This window comes from Acanthochromis polyacanthus, chromosome 21 (genome assembly GCF_021347895.1).
Source record: "Acanthochromis polyacanthus isolate Apoly-LR-REF ecotype Palm Island chromosome 21, KAUST_Apoly_ChrSc, whole genome shotgun sequence".
Classification (NCBI taxonomy): domain Eukaryota; kingdom Metazoa; phylum Chordata; class Actinopteri; family Pomacentridae; genus Acanthochromis; species Acanthochromis polyacanthus.
In genome coordinates, this window is record NC_067133.1 from 2359653 (window position 1) to 2381099 (window position 21447).

At 39.8% G+C, this 21447-nt stretch overlaps 1 protein-coding gene across 4 annotated transcripts in view; it reads right to left on the reverse strand.

Moving 5' to 3' along the window:
* The window catches only part of plppr2a (phospholipid phosphatase related 2a), a 71211-nt gene that overhangs the window by 23353 nt on the left and 26411 nt on the right, over positions 1-21447 (reverse strand). For 3 of the 4 annotated variants that reach the window (XM_022196452.2, XM_022196453.2, XM_022196455.2), the window contains exon 3: positions 11543-11731. In XM_022196452.2, the coding sequence (XP_022052144.1) occupies positions 11543-11731 (189 nt within the window). Of the gene's footprint in view, positions 1-11542; positions 12254-21447 lie in introns of those variants that run through there. The other variant, XM_022196454.2, reaches the window with a different exon arrangement.

Sequence of the window (21447 nt, forward strand, 5' to 3'; positions counted from 1 at the left end):
AGGTTTTGGATCGACCCTGAGGTCTCCTTCCTGTTAGATGTGTCTAGAACACTTCCAAAGAAAAGTACCCAGGAGGTGTCCTACTCAGAAACCTGAACCACGTCAGCTGGTTGCTTTAGACATGAAGGAACAGTGACTGTTCCAGTTCCTCCTGGAGGATACAAGGTGTTGCCAGGCCAGATGAGATATGTAATCCTTCCAGCAAGTTTTGGATATACTCTGAGGTCTGTGCCTCGTTTGATGTGCCTGGAACACTGCAAAAGTAAAGCACCCATCAGGTATCCCACTCAGACACCTGAACCACTTCGGTTGGCTCCTTTAGACACGAAGGAACGGCGGCTGTATTCCGAGGTTCCTCCAGATGTCCAAGCTCCTCCCCTGATCTTTAAGGCAGAACCCAGACACTGCAGTGGAAAGTTATTTCAAATGCTTGTATCTAGGATCTTATCTCTGTCACTACGTAGAGTTTGTGACCAAAGGTGGGGGTTGGAACGTAGATTGAATGTTTAATCCAGAACTTAATCTTCCGGCTCAACACCTTCTTCACCAAAACAGCCTGCTACAACACCCACATCACTGCTGAAGCTGCACCAAATCTTCTGTCTATGTCATGCCTCATCATGCCATCGCAAGTGAAGAAGATCCTGAGATTCTTAAACCCCTTTGTTTGGCAAATCATCCTAAATCCAGAGGGGGGAAACCACTGGCTCACACTTGGAGGTGTCAACTCTCTTGTCTCAAACATTTTCTGATTAAGTTCTATGATTACGTTTTAACCTAGCCTAGCCTAGCCGCACTTGACAACCCACGGCAACGAATTTAATTCTCTGTCAGGGTGGGTCTAGTTACCCTCCATAAGGCTCGAGGCTGGATTCTCCTAAAACTGGCCGGACCAATCACCATGAAGTGTAGAGTCAGAAGGCGGGCGTAACTAAGTGACGACAGAGGCATGACGATTCTGACAGAAACAACCGGCGCACAATAAACAGTTATCTTTCGACTCGGCTTTGGCCACAGCCCTTAAAGATTTGAAGCTAAAATTCAACTTGAAAGATAAACAAAGGACGGCACTGAAGTGTTTCATTGAGAAGAAAGACGTATTTGGACTTATGCCGACGGGATATGGCAAATCCTTAATATACCAGTTGGCTCCGCTGGTTGGGAAGCTAATGGGAGTTAGCCACAATCCGCCGGCGCTCTAGGAACTACGTCAGCCTATACGTTGCGCTGATTGGTTGTATACCTACCCAATTGCTGTAGAGTGATTTGAAAGACAACCTTTTAGCCCATCTCCCTCCCTGTCGAGCGGCCCTCGACCCTTGTGCCTTCAGAACATGGGTCTAGCGCGGCTAGGCTAGTTTTAACCTTTTTTAATGACAAAAAAAACACCAGGTTGCAGAAACTATGGATACATTGAAGAGGGGTGATCATTCCAAACCCATGGAAAAGCCTTCAGCACAAGACGAGACGGTGACAAGTGAGCACTGTACAACTTTTACCCACATCTTCCACTTCCTAATCCATTCTTCTCTTTTCTCACTTTCATTCATTACAGAACTCATTCCCCCTCCTGTTTTGTCACCTTTTATCTTTCCTTGATAATTTACTGCAGAAAACTTGCGTGAGTCTGAGTCAAATGCTCGCAGTTCCGACCAGAAAGCACAGATTCGGTCCAGCGGCTGCATGGAAAGATGTAAGAATAGAGGGTGGCGAGCCGGGATGCACCCCTGTTGTGAATGCAGATTGGGCACCGGTGTTTGTCAGAGACGTCTGAGGCACTGAGTGTAGCATGGCAGTCCACCAGCCACGCAGGACCCCTGAGGTGCCTCTTCTCTCCGCCCGAGTGAAAAATGGATCAAAGCTGAGGAGCAGAAATGACAACCCCTGTTCAGTCTAATCTTATTTCACAGGAAAGGGGGACTTCTGCCGTAACCACTAGATAGGAAACAGGAAGGCACAAACTCTATCTCTCTCGCGCTCTGTTCGCTGCATAGCCAATCAGGGTGATGCAATAACTGCCTTGGGCCCAAAAGGAAAATTGTCCGTGGAGCAGGCAGCAGAACTTAACTACAGAGGGAGTGAAAGAGGGAAAGCAGTGAAGGTGACAGAGGAAAGAGAAGGTGATGGCTGGAGCAAGGAGATTGTTGATGAAGTATCAGAAATGGTGACGCAATCCCGTGCTTGGTTTGGGGAGGGTGATTATCATCGTGAGCAGTTTGATGAGAGCCGTTATTGTGTTCCAGGCCGACTGCTCAGACTGTGGTGAATCCGCCTGTATGGATATCAGCACCGCAGATAGACAGAACAGATAGAGCCTCTTTAATGTGCAGCGAAGAAAACAACTTCTTCTTTCCATGAACAGAAATCTCATAATTTTCATTTTTCTACGATGGGCTGAAGGCCTGGATTTTTACATTTATTTTCTCTCCTTATCTGTATCTCGTTCAACATCACAACTTTGGCCCTGCGTTAACATCGCATCTCGTCTTATTACATGCTCTCGTCATTTTCTCATTTACCCGCACTTGCCATTGCAAAACCGAGGAACAGAAGTCGAGGGGGCAGAGCTAGAAAGCTTTCACCCAGACACATATGCTCCCATGGCAGCCAGTGTCACAGCAATTGATGCCCCCCTCTCTCCCACCATGGAGCCCACCCTGCCATCTGTCTCATTAACCTGGGTTAGCAGCATCAGACCTAGACTGTGTGTGTCTGTGGTTAAAAACAGAAAGGAGATGTGGCATGGAATTAGGGAAAGGAAGAAGATGGACATCGGAAAGGATCAAGAAAGTTTTAGAGCAGGGGTCTCAAACAGATCTTAGTTCAGGGGCCACATTCAGCTCAATTTGATCTCTAGTGGGCCGGAACAGTAAAATCACAGCATAGTAACCTACAAATAACCACAACTCCACATTTTTCCTTTTGTTTCAGTGCAAAAAAGTCCATTCTGAAAAAGTTTTCACCTTTAAGGATTTATCTTTTTATAAAACATCATGAACAACCTGAAATTTCTGAAGAAAATAAAGTTCAATTTCAACAACTTTATGCCCCAGTTTATCTTTTACACATTACAACTTCCAGATCACAGAGTGAACAAAACATTTAGTCACAGCTATCCGGAACTGAACGATGTAATATTTTTTACTTTATGATCAAAACAACTAAAGTCAGACAATAAACAACAGGACAAGATATTACAAAAATGAGACACAAAATGACAAAAGAACAAGAAGCAATATTGTATTTGATTTTATGATCACAATGACAAAAAAAAAGGAAAATACTACAAAAATGAGACACGAAACAACAAAAATGAGAAACAAAGGGACAAAAAAATGAACAAACGACAACGTGTGAGACAATAAAAAGACAAAAATAGGACAAAAAACGACAAAGCAAGAAACAAGGTAACAAAAAACAGACAACACAAGCAAGACAAAAAGGAAACACAAAATGACAAAAACATGAGACAAGTAACAAAAGTCAGACAACACAACATGAAAAGCAACAAAAACAAGACAAAATATTACAAAAATGAGACCTAAAATGACAAAAGAACAATTAACAATCTAGCATTTTACTTTATGATCAAAACAACTTGTCATGGTCTCGAAATTATTTTAAGTTTATAGCTTTACAAATTTAAAATCCGCAATTAATGTCTTCTATGTCATTTTTCACACTTTACGAAGTCGTCCTGCGGGCCGAACTGCACCCTCTAGGGGCCAGTTTTGGCCCACGGGCCGCATGTTGGACACCCCTGCTTTAGAAAAAGAGCAAAAAACAGAATCCAAATGCACTGATCCTGTGTGGACAATTGTGTATGAATGTGGGTTTACTTTGGGGGCTGGTGTGAGGTCAGAGTTGAGCCAAAGTGCAGCTTAATGTCAGCACACTGACGTTATGGTCGATGCTGGCGGGGCACCTCTGAGAAATGTCAGTTAAACGTGTGTGTCCAATGTACAGGGCATTTATAATATGCTTCAGGCCTTGTACAGGAAAAACCCTTTTCACGCACAAATCCTGTGGATACCAGATGTTTAATCCACTTTTAGCATTTATAAAAAGGGGTCATGGTTAATTACTGAACTGCCATCATTCACTCAAGGCTTTGACATGATCTTCGTTATCATTCATAGAACAAACTATAAAACCTGCAGTAAATGGAGCCGGTAAACAGTCTTAAGAACTGATTAAAGTCGAGAGAGAAGAGACTGGTGAAAGGGCTGCTTGTAGGAGTTGTTGGCGAATGAATCTCCAACAAGCCGGCACTCTTTATTGAGTGATTAATCGTTGTTTAACTTCCAAAGGTTTCAGCTTTTAATCGGAAGTGCACCAGCGGATGGTAATTTATCTTAAAGCAAAACCCAGGAACACACTTTTTCAAAAAGACTGATGAAAGGAAGACTAAATGGGACATGGCACTGACTTACAAGAGGCAGCGGAAGAGAAGCAAAGACAACTTCCTCATAGCGTGTGGCCGAACCTGTATGACGTTTGTGTTGTATTCACACTGGAGGAACAAAACTATGAACATTGATGATGGCTGGCAAAGTAAGATTACTCTATTTACAGCACATTTCCAAAGTGCTTGCAAACTGAGTAAAACAGCCAAAGTATGTACACCCCCCGTCAAAAGTTTTAGGACGCTTTCTCATTCATTTGAATGAGAAAGCGTCCTAAAACTTTTGACAGGGGTGTAAGTTTAAGTGTCAATATGTTTCATCTTTCCAATGCAGGAATTGAGAGCAGGCAAGAAGTAGCAAACATTTTAAGCCATAATTGGCCCTCTCTGTCTTCTGTTTCCACAGTGGAGAATGTTCTGACATTTTCGACAATACCGATGAACAGTAGTTATTGTAAATACGTTCTGTTCTACGAGCATATAGGGATGAGATTAATGGAGGTTTGTTGTGTTGGCCAGTATTAGTGAATATTTATGTTGTTGTTAACATTAGAGAGGAAAAGACTCAGCAAGGAGATGAATGAAAATAGCACTTGTTATCCTCTCTGTATTTAACCGATTAATGCAATGGTTTTTTTCCCCCCCTTGAAGTATTCTTCAACAGCTAAATTTGTCTCGAATTAACATGAAATGAAAGAGGTTCTACAGGGTTGGTTTTTGCAATCTGAACTTTTACAAAGGCTCAAGTTACCCACAAGTCTAATATTTACTGCAAGGTTATTGTAGTAATTAAATGGTAAGAATGTAATTATTATTGTATTTTGACCCATATCAAGTCTGAGCAAGATATCGATTATTAGATTAGGTGGAAGTGGGGTAGGTGCGACTCTTACTGTATCTAAAGGTAACAAAATCAAACCAGCAAAGCTCATTAATTAAAGCAAATGTAAGGCTGCAATCTGTAAAGGGAAAAAAAACAAACAAAACACTAAATTATAAAATATACTGCCTCCACCTGCAGCTCTTCCTTCTCTCAACTCAAGAGCACACACAAAGGTAGTCAAACTGAAAGTTAACATTCATTTGTGTTGTCAGCTGGGACTCATCACCCACTTTCCCAAGTTAAAGTCCTGGATTTAACCCATTGCATCATCACATCTTACTCTCACTGTGGACTTCTTTATCACCTGCTCTGGATCACAGGCTGGACCTTTAGAAGCCTGAAAATGAAGGCAAGAGGAGGTGCAGAAATGTAGTTTTCTCTAAGGGTACTTGAATCACAATATGCTGAAAGGGCTGACCAATTACTAATTTCCGGGCAAAAAACTACTGCCTCCCCCAGCTTTAATCCATACAAAAGCTGTGTTTGTAACCATATCGTTATAAGTTGTACTTAATGAGTTTAATGATAGAAAATAATTTTTGGTTGCTTTATAAAACCCAAACATTGTTGAGTTGTGGGAAAAAAAGAAAAAGAAAAGAAAGCTAAACATCAACAATCTTTCTCCACAATCCCAGACTGTACTTTTAATGGGACATTATTTACATTTATCAGATACTGGTTACATCTTGAAAAGCCTTTTGAAGGATAGCCTTTTATAAACTCTTACTTTTCACCAAATTAACATTTTAAATGATGTTACACAGGACGAGATGGTAATAAGAAGAGGAAACACATTTTCCATAGAATCTTTGGCTTGAATATTCAGTCTAACAGCAGTGTAACTGAGCATGGATCTGGCCCGTCTTTGAATGCATTGCCTTGATTTGAATGGGATGAGTCAGAACAGCGCTGAAAGGTGACTTTTCCCCCCCTATTTATTTAGCTAAGTATTCTTTTATCTCAGTATGACTTGCACTTACATAAAGACTTTTTCTCCTCTGCATCTGAAAATGGGACAGAAAAACTTTGATATTTTCCTGTGAGATCTCCATGATCAGCACTGTAACCACAGATTATAAAGAGAACAAGGTGAGAAGACCCACCGGTTCCCAGATGACACATCTTAATTGGTAGATGAGACAAACATAGGTATAAGGAGGGTTAGAGAGGGCAACAAATAAAAAGCTTAAAAAGGAAGAAGAGGTGTTGATGGGAGTGGAGATCATCTTGGATGGCAAAAGGAGTAAACATCAGGTAAAATGTAGTAAGTGCCATCAGATTGAGGGTGGTTGAAAAGAGAAAGGAAGCGAGAGCAAACACAGAAAAGCCTAAATCGCAAAGAGAAGAGAGGAATTAATAGAACATGAAGGCAAAAAGGTCAGCGTGGACGAGATGTAGTGGAGTGAGGAATGTGGACGGTTGTGGAGAACGGACACGAAACAGAGAGAGAGGGAAAGACAAAAACTAGAAGTGATCAAAGGAAGGATTTTCAGCGAGTGAACACACATTTGAGCACACTGTCAGGTCGGATCTTTGCTAGATAAGTTAATTCATCCTCAGCTTAACGGGCTTACAAGCTCCATTAGGCAAACTTTCAAGACGCCCTTAAAATGAACCAAACCCAAGTGTGTGTTTTCATGGGGAATTTCAGCGTCACTGAAGAGACAGCAGTCGCATTTTGCCAGAATTTGTAAAGAGGCAGGCGAGTAGGTCTTTAAAACATTTACGATTGTAACGTGTAGTTTTTGATTGCAAACAGGGAAATTTGTGCTGCAGTTTTGCGATTACAAGATGAATCAATGCACATTCAGCACAAATTCACTGTGCATGCAAATAATCAGGTCCAAAAAAGCTCTCCAGATTTTAACACTGACATGAAATAATCAGGTAATTAATCTTTGTTCTGCTTCTCTACTCAACCTGGTAAACAATGCTTTAAAAACAGAGGCTAAAATCATTTAAAAGTCTGTTGGAGACATTAGCCTGTCAGCCATTGAAAGAACTTTAAGGCCGATTTAGGGGAAGTGAAACTTTTTTGCAGGTTTTGACTGCATAATCTGTCCTTGTAGAGCCTCTTTAGGGGTTGTTTTTTGGGGACAAAATGGTGCCTGCTCCAGGGTTGGTAGTTTAGAGCAGCCCTGAAAACCATTGTGCGCGTTTTGACGCTGACTGGTTGAACCATATCGGCTAACATGGCAAAGACCTGTTGTTCTATTTCCTACATGCTCTCAGATGTGGATTTAGTTTCAGTAACCACTATTTGCCATTGTTCTGGTGCATTCAGGGGTTAACACCACAGTTTAAACTTTTGGATTCTACACCGCAATGGAAACAGAAAGGGCAAAAATGGTATCGATGCTGCTCGTTGCCCCCATTCACATCCCACATCGGAAAGCCACAAGTTATCTATTAGGTACTTAGTATACTTCTGAAATCACTGTAAAACCCTTTAAAGCAAATTATTGATTTTGGACTATATTGGCTTAACAAAAGGAAACTTGTTTTGAGTTTGCTGCCATGGAAGTCTACCATGGACGCAACCTAACATCTACAGTTATCATTACGAACTACCTTTTGATGTAAACAAGACGGGGAAATATTAGAACCATGACAGGATATGGCATTAGACAACTGGACATAATAACCATCATGAAGGCTGGATTTATTGCAGGGTTGTTGTGTTGGACTGCTGAGCTGCCGAGTTCACCTAACAAACTTGACAATTATTCTTTTTGGACATCTTGGACATGCACTTAAAACAATGATCTCTCCCATCACTCACTGCCTTTGGAGCCTTTCAAAAACAAACTCAAACTAGAAATAATAATGTTTTAGTTTACTTCCTGTCCCCTGACATTTAAGATCAACGACAACTTTAGAAGAACTTATAAAGTGATAAACAAACCCACGCCTACATGCCATAATGGCATATATGTGACGGAGGAGGGAACATGCCAAGTCCTTTCTCTTATGTTTCCGCCTCCATGCAGAGGATTGGCTCTTAGTGCTGAAACTTTCAAAAAGTGATTGATGATTTTAATTAAATGTTGGGACCCTACTGGGAGCTGACGGAGGGCTAGACTGCCCTCTGTTGGGCTTGGACAACTCTGGCACTGACCCAAACACTCTGGTGGCTGATTACCTTTAGTGACTCTGTCAGACAGGGTCTCTTATGGTCAGCTCAAATAATCACCTCCACACTCTAATCTGCAATTAGAGTCGGCAATAACAATAATAATACATCTCCGTCCTTGAAGTCAGTGCTATTAAGCAACAAAAGATGGTCAAACTGTGCTAAATGCACTGGTAAATATAATAATGCCGGATAGATCCCAACCTCTTACCAACAGCCATAAAAAAGGTGACAACTCTGACTTTTATTAAACACTGGGCGGCTTTTAGACAGTGCAGCCACTTTATCGCCAAACAAGAGGCTCAGATTTGCTGCTGCGGTGGACAAAAAGAGATAAAACTCCTCTGGAACCAGCAACAAATGGCAAAGCACATTCGCAGCAGACTGGTGCTATCGCAGGGAGTTACTGCTATGATTTACTTGGCTGCTTGTTGCACACCAAGGCCTCTGTCAGCACAGGTTAGGACAGACTAGCTGATGTAAGTAATGTTCTCTGACCCAGTTCAACATCCAAAGTAATTTAGCCTCTGATAGGGCAGCTTCATTAAAGGTCCACTTGATTTGGATTAGTGAGTGCAGCTCAACGCAGTCAAGTTAAACTGCTGTATATCTGCAGAAAATGACGGCGCAGCTTTTTAAAATTCACCATAAGAAACGCTGCCTAAATTATTGGGCTGTAGGGAATGGTGTGATATTTATTTCATTGTGTTATCAAGGTAAGGACTTCACCTGCATTGTTAATAATTTATTTTTAACCACCACACACTCACACAAAAATAGAAGCACTAAATAAACCAACACGTTTACTGAATACATTGCTTGTCCGTGTGCTCCAGAGCAACGTACCGTCCTCTAAGAAACTCAGTGTGGTCTTATCTGATGCCTCTTTTGCAAGATGTCATTTGCCTGTGAAATTACTGTTGAAGTGAATTTGGAGCGAATATGAAATGTGAGTCAGGTTTGTTTTATTTGCCTGCTTGCAAGCAAATAAGCCACATGATGTGTTGTCAGAAGTGATGCGTAACACACTAAGTTACGCATTGCTGTAAAAGAAAAATGGGCAGAAGAAGGAAAAATTCCAAATTGGACACAAAAACAGTTGTTTGATAACCACCAAAAAGAAGAAAAGAAAAAGAACAAAATCAGTTACCTTGGTTATCTGTGACAGAAACATAAATAGAGGTCTTCAGGATTAATTTGTCAGCTAAAAAAAACAGAAACAGAAGCAGAACAGTGGTCTCCTGGGTTAAGATGTTTTGTTGATCCATCCATCCATCTTGGCCTCCTCCCTGCATTACAGTGGCGCACTATAACATCATTAATGAACTTTATTTCTCTCCCATTTATGATTACTCATGCCATTAGTGGACGGTAGTAATGTGGTATGACCATAGACTGTATAGAAAAGATGCATGTAGGCACTGTCACCCGCTGAAAGTCTTGAGTTTGGAACTTGGTTTGAGCTTTAATGATGAAAGGATGGATCTGACATAGAACTGAAGGACATTACGCATGCCCATATGGTATCAATTTGTCAATCACAAGGTAGAAACAGTTTAAAACATACCCTGCTTTAGCATCTATTTTACTCTAAGTTTGACCATAAGTTTCTAAATGAACATCATACTGTACTGAAGGACACTTGAAACTCGTGATTGAGACCACAAACTTATTAGAAAAATGTATACTGAGGTAGCAGATTGAGGGAGAAATAGGGTCACTTTCTTACAGACTTACATACAATATACAACTAGAAAAGCTGCCTCCTGCTGGCCACTGAAAAGAATGCATGTTTAAATCCCTTTTGCATTTTCAGAGCCACGTGACCATCCTAAACAATCTATTCGTATGATTTTTTGAATATTGTCTTAAATTTACAAAGGAAGAAACAAACAAAAGCCGACATGACGTGTACAAACAAACTTCTTGTGTGTCTATTTAAAAAAAATACAGAAAATACGGACTCTTTCAATTTTCTGACTCAGCTTCCCCTAATCCAGTTCCTAAATCAATACCACAATTATGCATACCTAAATAAATCAACTTTATCACTTACGAGTTATGACAAACATTTATGTCCGTTCGGGGTGGAAACATAGTTCAGCCATAACTCTTATTTAGAAAAACCCAGGGTGTGAGACAAACATGCAGTGGTGCCACATGAAAACAGCCCCACAGACTTTCTCCTGGCCGTCAGCATCTGCACACAGGCATCATCTGTGTTTATTTTGTGCTCCATTTGTAAGGTATTCTTGTCTTTGCAGCAACTGCCGGCTGCGGTTTTGTCTGTACGTGTAATCTGGTCAGGTTATTTGTGTCCCTTTGTATTGCGGATGTTGGCTGGTTCTGTCTGCGGCGTCCTTTTTTGAGGATGTAAGCTGTTCAGGTTTGTGTCCGTGCTCGGTGCCAGGTGGGACACATTTCAGGCTCACTGCCGTCCATCTCAATGGAGGCTCAAAAGCAAACCACACACATTCATGCACACGCACCCACACATGCATACAAAAAAATAAAAATAAAAACAGTACATGCTCCCCATGAAATAGCCTTCTTTTGTGCTCATTGTGTCTTTTTCTCACCTATCATTTCCGGTTTTTCGATTCAGACAGCATCTGTTGCCTGCCATTATCATTCAACTCCAAGTTTTACACTCTTTCTTTCTTTCTTTCTCAACCCTTCCTCCTTTTTGCTGCTTCTCTCCTTCTTTCTCTAATGACCTGTCTGCCTGTTCCCATTACATCTGCGTGGTCCGAGCTGATTCTTGTCTCAGTTTCTACTCCGCACACACATATGTGCAAACACACACACATGCACCTGCCCGTCAAAGATGGAGGGGGTTACCTCCATGCAGCTCGTCAATCTGCTCACTATTTCGGCGGTGCAGCAAACACCGCCTGCAAAAACTCACAACCTTAACAAATACAAAGCCTTCTGGTACGCTTTCACTCGCAGATACAGGGAACAAATCGAACAGAACCACCTCAACTTTGACAAATTCTTACTTTCCATTAGAGCGCCTTTTCTTTTACCTGCACTCCCACTTGCATGCTCTCTGGAAATATCTCCCTCTATATCTCCAGTTTTACTTCCACTCTTGCAAACGAACAAAAGCAACTCTTACCGTGAGGGTGGGGATGGCTGTGACGAGCGAGTAGATGAGCACCGGGGGGATCTTGCTGGTGTCGTCCGGACCGGGGTAGGGCTTCGAGAAGGTCTTGTCGTAGCAGAAGAAACCCTGGATGTGCACGGGAAAGGTGTCCGTGTACTCAAAGTAGTAAGCCAGCAGCACCGTCCCAGCCATGATCACCAGCTGGAAATAGAACATTATCCCTCCGTTAGGAAGCGAGAGGACGAGAGGTGAAGCAGAGGAGGTAGAGGCAGAGGAGGAGGAGGAGGAGGATCGGGAGAGGAAGAGGGGAGAGTCAAGTCCCTGTTCCCCTCAGTCACGGGGAGATGCATAGGAAATAAGGACCCAGAGTGAGAGGTTCAGTGTTTGGAGCCAAGATAGAAGGTGAGAGAACGAGAAAGAGAGAGAGAGAGAGGAAGGGAGAGGAAGAGGGAGGGAGAGTAAGACAAGAAACAGAAGAAGAAATCTGCAGATGGAGGCTCCTCTCTTCAAGAGATGAAAACAGGGGGGGAAAAAAAAAAAAACCTGAATAAAAGAGGGTTCCGCTGCACATCAAGCAGCAAAAACAAAGAATTGCTGAGAGAGAGAGAGGGAGCGAGAGAATGAGAGAGCAACGGAGCGAAAGAGAGAGAAGAAGAAGGGAGGTGGGAGGGAGAGGAAGGGGGAGCAGCCTTCATGCTGCCGGCGCTCATGAAATCTACTACAGTTGAGCTGTGGGTGTATTTGTAGATCCTGGGTGAGTGTGTGTGAAACGCATGAATGTGTGTGTGGCGAGAGCATGTGCACGGGAGCGTGTTGCTGCAGCCACGTGGTTCCAACCGTCAGCTGTTGTCTAAAGCGAAAAAGTTCCAAAAATACTTCTACCAGCTTCCACACACGTTTGTATTCCTGCGGTCCGTGCATGTGGAGATATGATCACTGGATAAAATGATGGAGCCTGAAGCGTGTCGACGAAATTCTAAATGCGGTTACATTTGGTGATAATAACAGCAACTTATCCGGTATCTAACTGATGAATTAACAGCACTATATATATATATATATTTTTTTTTTTTTTTAATTCATCATTTAGATACTGAATAAGTTGCTATTATTGCAAAAAAGGGTAGCCCAAATCTAAGATATGAACACTAAATTTGAGAAGAAAATCACTTAACCCTCCTGCTGTCCTCATTTACAGGCACCAAAAAATATTATTTCCTTGTCTGAAAAAAAATCCAAAAATTCAGTAAAAAAAAAAATCCCCAAATTTCTGAAAATTTGCAAAACATTCAAGAAGAAAATTCCAATAATTAATTAAAAGTTTCATTTTTAAAAAATCCTCCAAATTTGGCAAGAATTCTTGTAAATATTTTCAAAAAATGAGTAAAAATCTTCCAAAAAAATCCTAAAAATATCTAAAATGATTACATGTATATCATTAAAACTTCTATCATTTTCTTTAAGAACATTAAAAAAAAATCAACCAAAATCCAGCAAATTTCGCTGGATTTTGGTTTATTTTTATGTTAATGTTCCTTAGAAACATTTTTAACATTTCTTTTTTTCCACCAAAAATTTTTTTTCCAAAAATGTTGAAAATGTGGACATCAGAAATTTCACTGTGAAATCAAAATTTCCTTGATAAGAAATCTTGAAATAAAACTTTTATATCTAGAAATAAGGTCCCAGGTAAGTATCCACAGATTAAAATAAGCTGAAAATGCTGATTTTCGGGTCAAAATATTTAAATTCAAACTTGATATCGCCAAATGATAACTGAAAAATACTAAATATAAGCAAATATTTCTTTTTTCTAAACCTTTTATTTTGTTACTTGTAGCAAATCAAGGTTTTAAAACCAGAAAAACATTACTAATTTAAGTAAAGATTATTCACTCCTAGTGCAGTCGGATTTCACTGTGTCTTGATAGAAGTTGGTTTATTTTGAAATCAACCTAAATCTATATTAAAACTAAACTCAAAAACTTAAAACCATACCTTATTCTGAGATTATACATCTCGACTGATGTAGTTTTTCAGTTTTGTGATCCCCTTCATGCAGAGATGTGCAAAGTAGCGTACTAACCAGAAACACAGCGGTGAAAAGAGCTCCGATTGGTGGTTGCTGGACCACAGCTTCACAGCTCACTGCCCCACAGTGACCAAATAAAAGGAATCACTTATGGCAGGTCTGAGTAAAAGTGAGCACAAAATGGAATAAATATAGTACACACACAAGAAAGCACTGGCTTCACATTTGTAAAGATGTACAAACAAATAACAGTGATATGGATTTGCAAAGCCCTTGAAACCACAGAGTTTATATTTTTGGACTGCGGTGACGAGGTGAAAAGAAAGGCAAATATGTAGAAAGAGCAACTATTTGCTCCATTTTAACTGTTGCAGAGGTATTTAATGTTATTTTTGTTTTGTTTTTTTAGGCTTTACGGGCAACACAGTAGGTTAGAAAAAAAATGAGGATGCTATCCCCGATAAAGTTGCAAACTTCAAGTTTGTTAGCAAACAGTTGCATATTTATACATCCAGCAAACATTAACATCCATTTAAAATTGCATCTTTAGTGAATGCAAGTCAATATTCATTTCTCTCGTAGCTCTGTGTTTGTGTCTGCCTGTTTCTGGCCCTTTAGATCGTTAACTGCTCATCTGTTTTAACGAAGTAGTTGGTATCTTTCTCCGTCTGCGTTTTGGCGCTGGGCACTTAGTTAGAGCTGCAGTGAATCTTTTTAAACTAATCAATTGGCTTTGAGGGGGGAAAAAACAAGTGTGTGTTGTCTCACTAGATGAATTTACTAAGAGGGCACTCTACTTGCCAGTCCTATTAACCTAAATTAATTAGAAAAAATAGAAAAAGCTGGCGTTTGCAGCACATTCAGTTGTTTTAACCTGGTTATTTTATACTGAATTGGTAACAACAGACTTAGAGGAGGTTATAGATTGTATATGTAAGATGGACACAGTGACTGGGACAGTACCCATTGGTTTGTTGACTTCTGTTTTGAAGACTTGGGTTTGGTCGTCACCGTCTTCGTCTTTGAAACCGGACATGACTAGTGTGGAGTGAGTCTGGCTGAAAACTGGAGGACATTACACACAACTGTCACAACCTGTCAATTGCAAGAAAGCTCTGCCATAAAACATACCCTGTTTATTTTTAATTTTCCTCTAATGGGGGCCATACTTCCACCATGCTGCATTGAAAAGGACTTGAAACTACTAACTGAGACCATAAATTCATCAGGCAATGTTTACTGAGATAACAAATCAAGTGAGAACTGTGCTCGTTTTTATACAATTTGATACATTTCTTCAACCAGAGAAGTCGCCCCCTGCTGGCTGTTAGTAAGAATGCAGCTTTAAGGCACTGCATCCACCTTTTATATGGAGCACAACAAGTTACACCTGCACATTTTCAGATGATTTCTGAAAATAGAGCTATATCAACTTGAACAGAATTATTGAGCAATGTCTCGCGACCAGGTTACTGATAGTTTTTAGATGATCTGCCATGTTAGTTGTTGGGCTGCTATCTTTTTAGCCATCCATTTTAACAAACTGCAGCCACATCGATTCGTTTTGAACCGACTCAAAGTAAATGTAAAAATGCAAAAATCGTGGATTAATCCTGGGAGGCTACTGATGTAGTGCTTTCTTTCTATGAAAGTAATATTGTCGATCCTTCAGCTAATAACAGTTTGGTTGGATGAGTGCATATCGACCCACTCATCAACCTGCAGTCCTCCAGGTTGTGCACAGCGGGTTCGTTTAACAGTTTTTTGCTGGAAACAGCTGCCTGCTGCTTCTGAGATTGGGAAGACTAAACGAAAGCAGTAAAGTTGGTTATGTAATGGTGTTTACTTTAAGAGGTTTTAAAAAGTGCATAAAATAAACACAAAGATCCATAAAAGTGTAAATATTGCAGGTGTAATGCTGAGGTCTAATATGCTTTTTAAGTTATAAGTACACATCAGCACTTCCTCCTCCAATCACCTGAGACGGTCTTCAGCACCAGTCATCATTCACAAACCATATTCATCTTGTGGGAAATTTCAGACTTATATCCAATGGGATGGAAGCTACACTCTGACAGACATGCCCTTTCCCCACACCTGTGGTAGCAACACAAATATATACACATGTAATGCACTAAAATACATTTTCTGTATGTAGATGAAAACCCACCAACACAGACTGAAAAGAGCGTGCACATAAACACAAGGGCTGCTGTTTTAATAAACAATGGGTGTTTCTAACCCTTTATTCCACTTGATTCTTTATTTATGTCAAATCATCCTTCACGAGTGCCTCCCTTGGGGGAGATGTGCTTTGCTATCTGTGGTTGTCATGGTGAAGACATCACTGAGGAACACAGGTTTGTAATATTCTGCATTTTTAGCACTTTCCGCATCAAAAACCTGCTTGTACAGAGCAGTCTTTGTGGGGAGGTTGTGTTGATTTTGCTGCACATTTTTCTGGTGAGAAATCCAAACAGCAAATGTGTGCGTGTAGCTCCGTGTGCGCTTTCCATGCAGGTGTGTGTTGGAGGTTGCGCACACACCCGATGGGAGCTCTTTGGTGGGTTCGCTTTGGGCGAGAGGAGGTGTTGTGTATGTGTGTGACTCATAAAGCTTTCCCTTGTTTTCCTGTTTGAAAGCTCCTCCCCTGCATTTAGCCAGCATATTGTGAGGCGCTCTGACTCACACTTGTGATTGCTTAGCTAGAAGAACGCCACTAGCGCACAACGGGGCCTTAAACTCATCAGCAATAATTACAGGAAGTGTAGTTAAGTATGGAAAACATGGCATGCATCCTTAAGCCTTCTGTTGTCCTTATTTAAGGGCCCCAAAAAATACTGTGTCCTTGTCTGAAAAAAAATCCAAAAATTCAGCCAAAAAAAAAAAAAAAATTCTGAAAATTTGCAAAACCTTTAGGAAGAAAACTCCAATAATTCCTTAAAACTTTCAAAGTTTTATTTTAAAAGAAAATCCTGAAATTTCTGAAAATTTGCAAAACCTTTAGGAAGAAAACTCCAATAATTCCTTAAAAATTTAAAAGTTGTATTTAAAAAAATATCCCCAAATTTGGCAAGAAAATTCTTGTAAATATTTTTTTTACAAAACGAATAAAAATCTTCCAAATAGATCCTAAAAATATCTAAAGTGATTACATCTATATCAGTAAAACTTCTAATATTATCTTTAAGAACATTCACAAAAAAAAATCAACCAAAATCCAGCGAATTTCGCTGGATTTTGGTTGATTTTTTTGAGAATGTTCTTAAAGAAACATTTTAACATTTTTTTCCCACCAAAAAATGTTCAAAGATTTCCCAAAAATGTTGAAAATGTGGACATCAGAAGTTTAACTGTGAAAAGATCTATTTTTTTCCACATTTTCAAACTCAGTCTTCGTCTAATTTTGGCTTTATCGCCTCGTTTTAGATCACCCTTGGAAGCAACAAAAAAACAGCATGAAATTAAGCGTAGCTGTGCCAAGTGTGTTTCTGCAGCAGTAAAAAGATGAAGAATCATGTAGAGTTGCTGTTATCGTTACATTCTCTCATGCCTGATTGCACAGATTAGCCAGCTGTTGGCGTGTTGCTTTGCTGTCACCTTTGACATGGGTGACAGCAGCTTATTCACACCCTGGCGACTCCCCACCCCGCCCTCCTCCGAACACTCCTTCACACTTTTTCCCCCCACTCTGCCGAACACATCTCATTCCTATTTTCTTTCTTGACCTCATCCTAAAAAAAAAAAAAAAAGGCAACCACTGACAGGGGAAGAAAAAGGACAGGCTTCAGCGTTAAGAACCCGGCCTACTCTGACCTATTTTAGCGTGGAGATGGAAGGGCGGATCAATAGCAACAAAGAGCGGCGGCTTGTCAAGATGAAAGGTCACATTAAGACAGTTTGAGTTTGGAGCTGTCACTAGGAGACATGATGCTGCCTGTTACGAGCACGAAAAGTGAGCCAAGACTGAGGAGTGTCTTCTTCTATTCTCCAGCTTCCACGGATGTCATCATCTCCCTCTGAGCCTTCGTTCACATCGCCGCTTTGAAGACGCACTCCATGCCTGTCAGACTACCCAGGCATTAGCGCGCCATACGTCTCATTACGCACCGACATGAAACCGACTCGATTATTTCAGGTATCGGAGTATTTTCAACCGGTTTCAGTTCCTGAACAAGTCAAACAGGAAATTAGTTTCCCATTGATTCCTGCGAGGCAGCCAGAGAAGTGCTCATCAGTGATAAGAAGAGGGTTTATCTGCTCTTCAGGTCGGATCTATTATGAATGACAAGACAATGGACGGTAATTAAATTCACACTTTTAAAAGGGAGCTGCCTTTACTGGACTGATTTCATTCAGGAAACATTTTAGCTCATTGCACTGAAGAATCATCATACCGTTATTCCCCTGCAGTTACACTTTAAAAGCAAGGTACACTTTAAGTAATGTTGTGCATAATATATGTTCCTTTGTTTTTGCCATCATCAAGGACCTAGCCATCTTGCTAAATGAAGATAATGAGAACTATCAAAGGACTACTTACTATTTTATAATTTCAGAGTGAGCTCCAAGTTCTTGGTATGAATGAAAGATGGGAAAATGTGTAGCTTTAATTTACCAATTGTACAAGATAAAAATCATACACGAATAGATGGAAAACACTTTTCAAAACTCAAGTGGGAGGAAAGTGTTAAAGTGTTAATAGTTCCAAAACATGATTTAGTTTTTAACACTTAACCTCATGAGCCCAGAGGATTTTCAGTGTTTTTTTTGTTTTTTTTTACTGCCATTAGTTTTAAGCTCCTATTTTGGCTAATATGAGGGCTAGTCACATTGTGTACCTTGATTTATTCAGAACACTGTTGCAGATCGTCCAGTATGGAGTCATAGGAGTGCCAAATCAAAATATAAATAAATAAATAAATATATAAATATATAAATGTGGAAATATAAAGAGAAATAAATAAATAAATGTGGAAATATAAAGAGAAATAAATAAATAAATAAATGTGGAAATATAAAGAGAAATAAATAAATAAATGTGGAAATATAAAGAGAAATAAATAAATAAAAAGGAAAATTTTGTCTTTGCTTTTACCCTTTTCTGTTTTTTCCCTTTTATTTATTTATTTATTTCTCTTTATATTTCCACATTTATTTATTGATTTATTGATTTATTTCTCTTTATATTTCCACATTTATATATTTATTTATTTATATTTTGATTTGGCACTCCTATGACTCCATAGTCCGGTGCCTTAATATGAAAATGCGTGCACATTTATTTTTTTTTATATCAGAAAGAAATATTTCACATTATGGCATTGTTATGTTTTTAGATGCATCTTAATACAAAATTCCAGCAGTAGAGATATCTTTTCAAGATTGTGTCGGGGAACCTAGTAGAACCTAGTAACAGTAATCAGAAAGTTCTGCTTTTAATTTGGATTTATTTTAGAAGTTTTACCCTCGATAAAACATTTCAGACCTCTTGACTTATTCAACTGAGAAGCAGAGGTGTGAAAATAAGCGATTAGCAAAGATATTATGTTGTAGAGGCTGGTTCTGTTTTCTCTTTCTTGCGATATGTGTTCTATATCGATGCAGATTGTCCTACGAGTAAAGTGGATGCGAGCTCAAAATCACTTCTCTCGCCTCACAGAGACAAGCAGCATTGTTGGAAAAGTCAAATTGTGTGGTTTAATTTGGGAAAAAATTCAAACAAGCAGAAGGGTGTGAATCTGAAGGCAAAATGAGTCAGTCGGGTTCAGGGTAATTTCATTAGCAATATTTTTTCGATCTAAAAAACACAACTTTGAAAAGACAATGCGATATCATACAGGTAGGAAAAGAATTGGATGCTTTCTCCACCACTGATGATGTTAGATAACATGTTTGTTGAATGACAGACGTGGTAAAGACAACACTAACTTGTTGAGTATGCGTCGCATTATCATTTGAGAGTCGAAGCCTGTTTGCACCAGAGACAGTCTTAAAAACTCACATGAGAAGAAAATTTACCTCCAGTTGCACATCATCCTCCTCTGAAAGGCCACAGCATTCAGCAGCGACTCACCCTCCGAGCGCCGTCACATTCCCAACGGCGCTATAGGATGAGATCTTGCCCTTTCTCAGATGAATATCCTGTTCTACCTGATATCTGTGGGTATGACACTAGAAATGTCACCGTGTGTTTTTCCTTCAGCTGATCCATGCACTCGGTTCAGAAAGACGCTGCTCAAAGACTTTCCTTCTTCCTCTGCTCTTCCGTATCCTTCATTTCTCACTCATCCCTCCAACACTTCCTTCACTTCTCCTCCAGCATACTGTTTTTTTCTTTGAGTTTGCTGAATATTTCATATTTGTGCGTCTGAATTTCAACATCAGCTGCTGGACTGGCAGAGTGTGCCCAGTTTGAGTGAGTGTGACGCCAAGAGGCAGCAAAGGGTTTGCAACAGCAGTGGCATCGAGACGTCGCGGATAGATGGAAAGCATTACGGGAACAAGTCCAGGGAACAGCAACAGCCAACGGCATGTGAAGGACCACCGCAGCGAGCTCGGTGCAGATCTTAAAATATTATCACTGCCCGCTTCCTTTAACACGGTGACTGAAAGACGTGCCTTTTTTATGCACAAATCATGTTTTTCATCCAAACAGGAATAGACAGATTTACATGGTTAGCCATACTTAATGAACTACATTAATACTTTATCAATATCAAGGGACATTTCTGTGATGATCTTCTAAATATGGAGCTGTGTCCTGACCTTCAGAGTGTTTTAAGAAAACCTCTGCAGCAGAGAGCCTGACAAGTTTGTTCGTACATTCACAGCTCTTTAGGAAATTTGACAAACTTCAGTGTGATAGCACTTTTCATGTACGTCACTGTCATTATAAAACACTGCAGATTCTTCTACTGTCACTACTGTAAGTATTATCTATTTCTGCGGACGACAAATCATCCTTCAACTCCTGTTCCTCCAGCTAATGTGGCTATAATTTGCAATGCTAGCATTAGCTGCTAGTCATAGTAAAGCATGGTAGAATTGAAGAGACATAAATGGTGCAATCAAGAAATTCTAAGACCATAGAAATGGCTACAGAAATAAAGAAAACTGCATATTTATATTTAGTTATCATCCCTTTTGAAGTAGTGTCCTTGTGCAGTGATACACAGCTCCCAGCGCTCCTGCGACATGCTACCTGAGCAATTTTGTGAAGTTATTAGACTGTAACTTTAAAAGTAGCATTTTATCATAACAAACTGCGATATATGTTCACTGCTATATTTCTGGTCACAATAATCAGAGCAACAAAACTATGAAAACACATCTGTGTGGCAGAACTTTATCATCTGGTGATGTGATGGGTCAATATATAATTGTGGGACTTTTGAAGTCCATGGGATTTATCTTGCATAAATTTTTATTAAAAGCAAAAAAAAATGTTTTTTATGTTCATTATGATCATGTCTTTATAAATTCCAGAATTATTTATTATAGAAACAATCATTTATTTATAAAAATGACTGGATATCACTAAAATGTCAACTAAATAACCGTCCCAGTGTAATAACAGTCACCTTCTAATTAGCTAAACAATAATAAAATGAGCTTATTCAGAAATTGTTTTGTGTTCTTTTTATTGAAGGCATCAGAGGAGATTTAATTTCCTACGACTTTGAACGTAGCATGCACATGCGCACATACAACCTCTCCCTCACCCCCTCTAACCTCCCCCCTCTTAAAATTTACAAAGAAACGACCCCCTCCAGAAACTTGCGTAGGACTCGTGAAGTTGCCTACAGCCGCAGTATAATACAATAATACATTTTACCTGTCCAGAAGGAATTTAGCAACCAAGGCATCTGTCTTTAGGTCCATT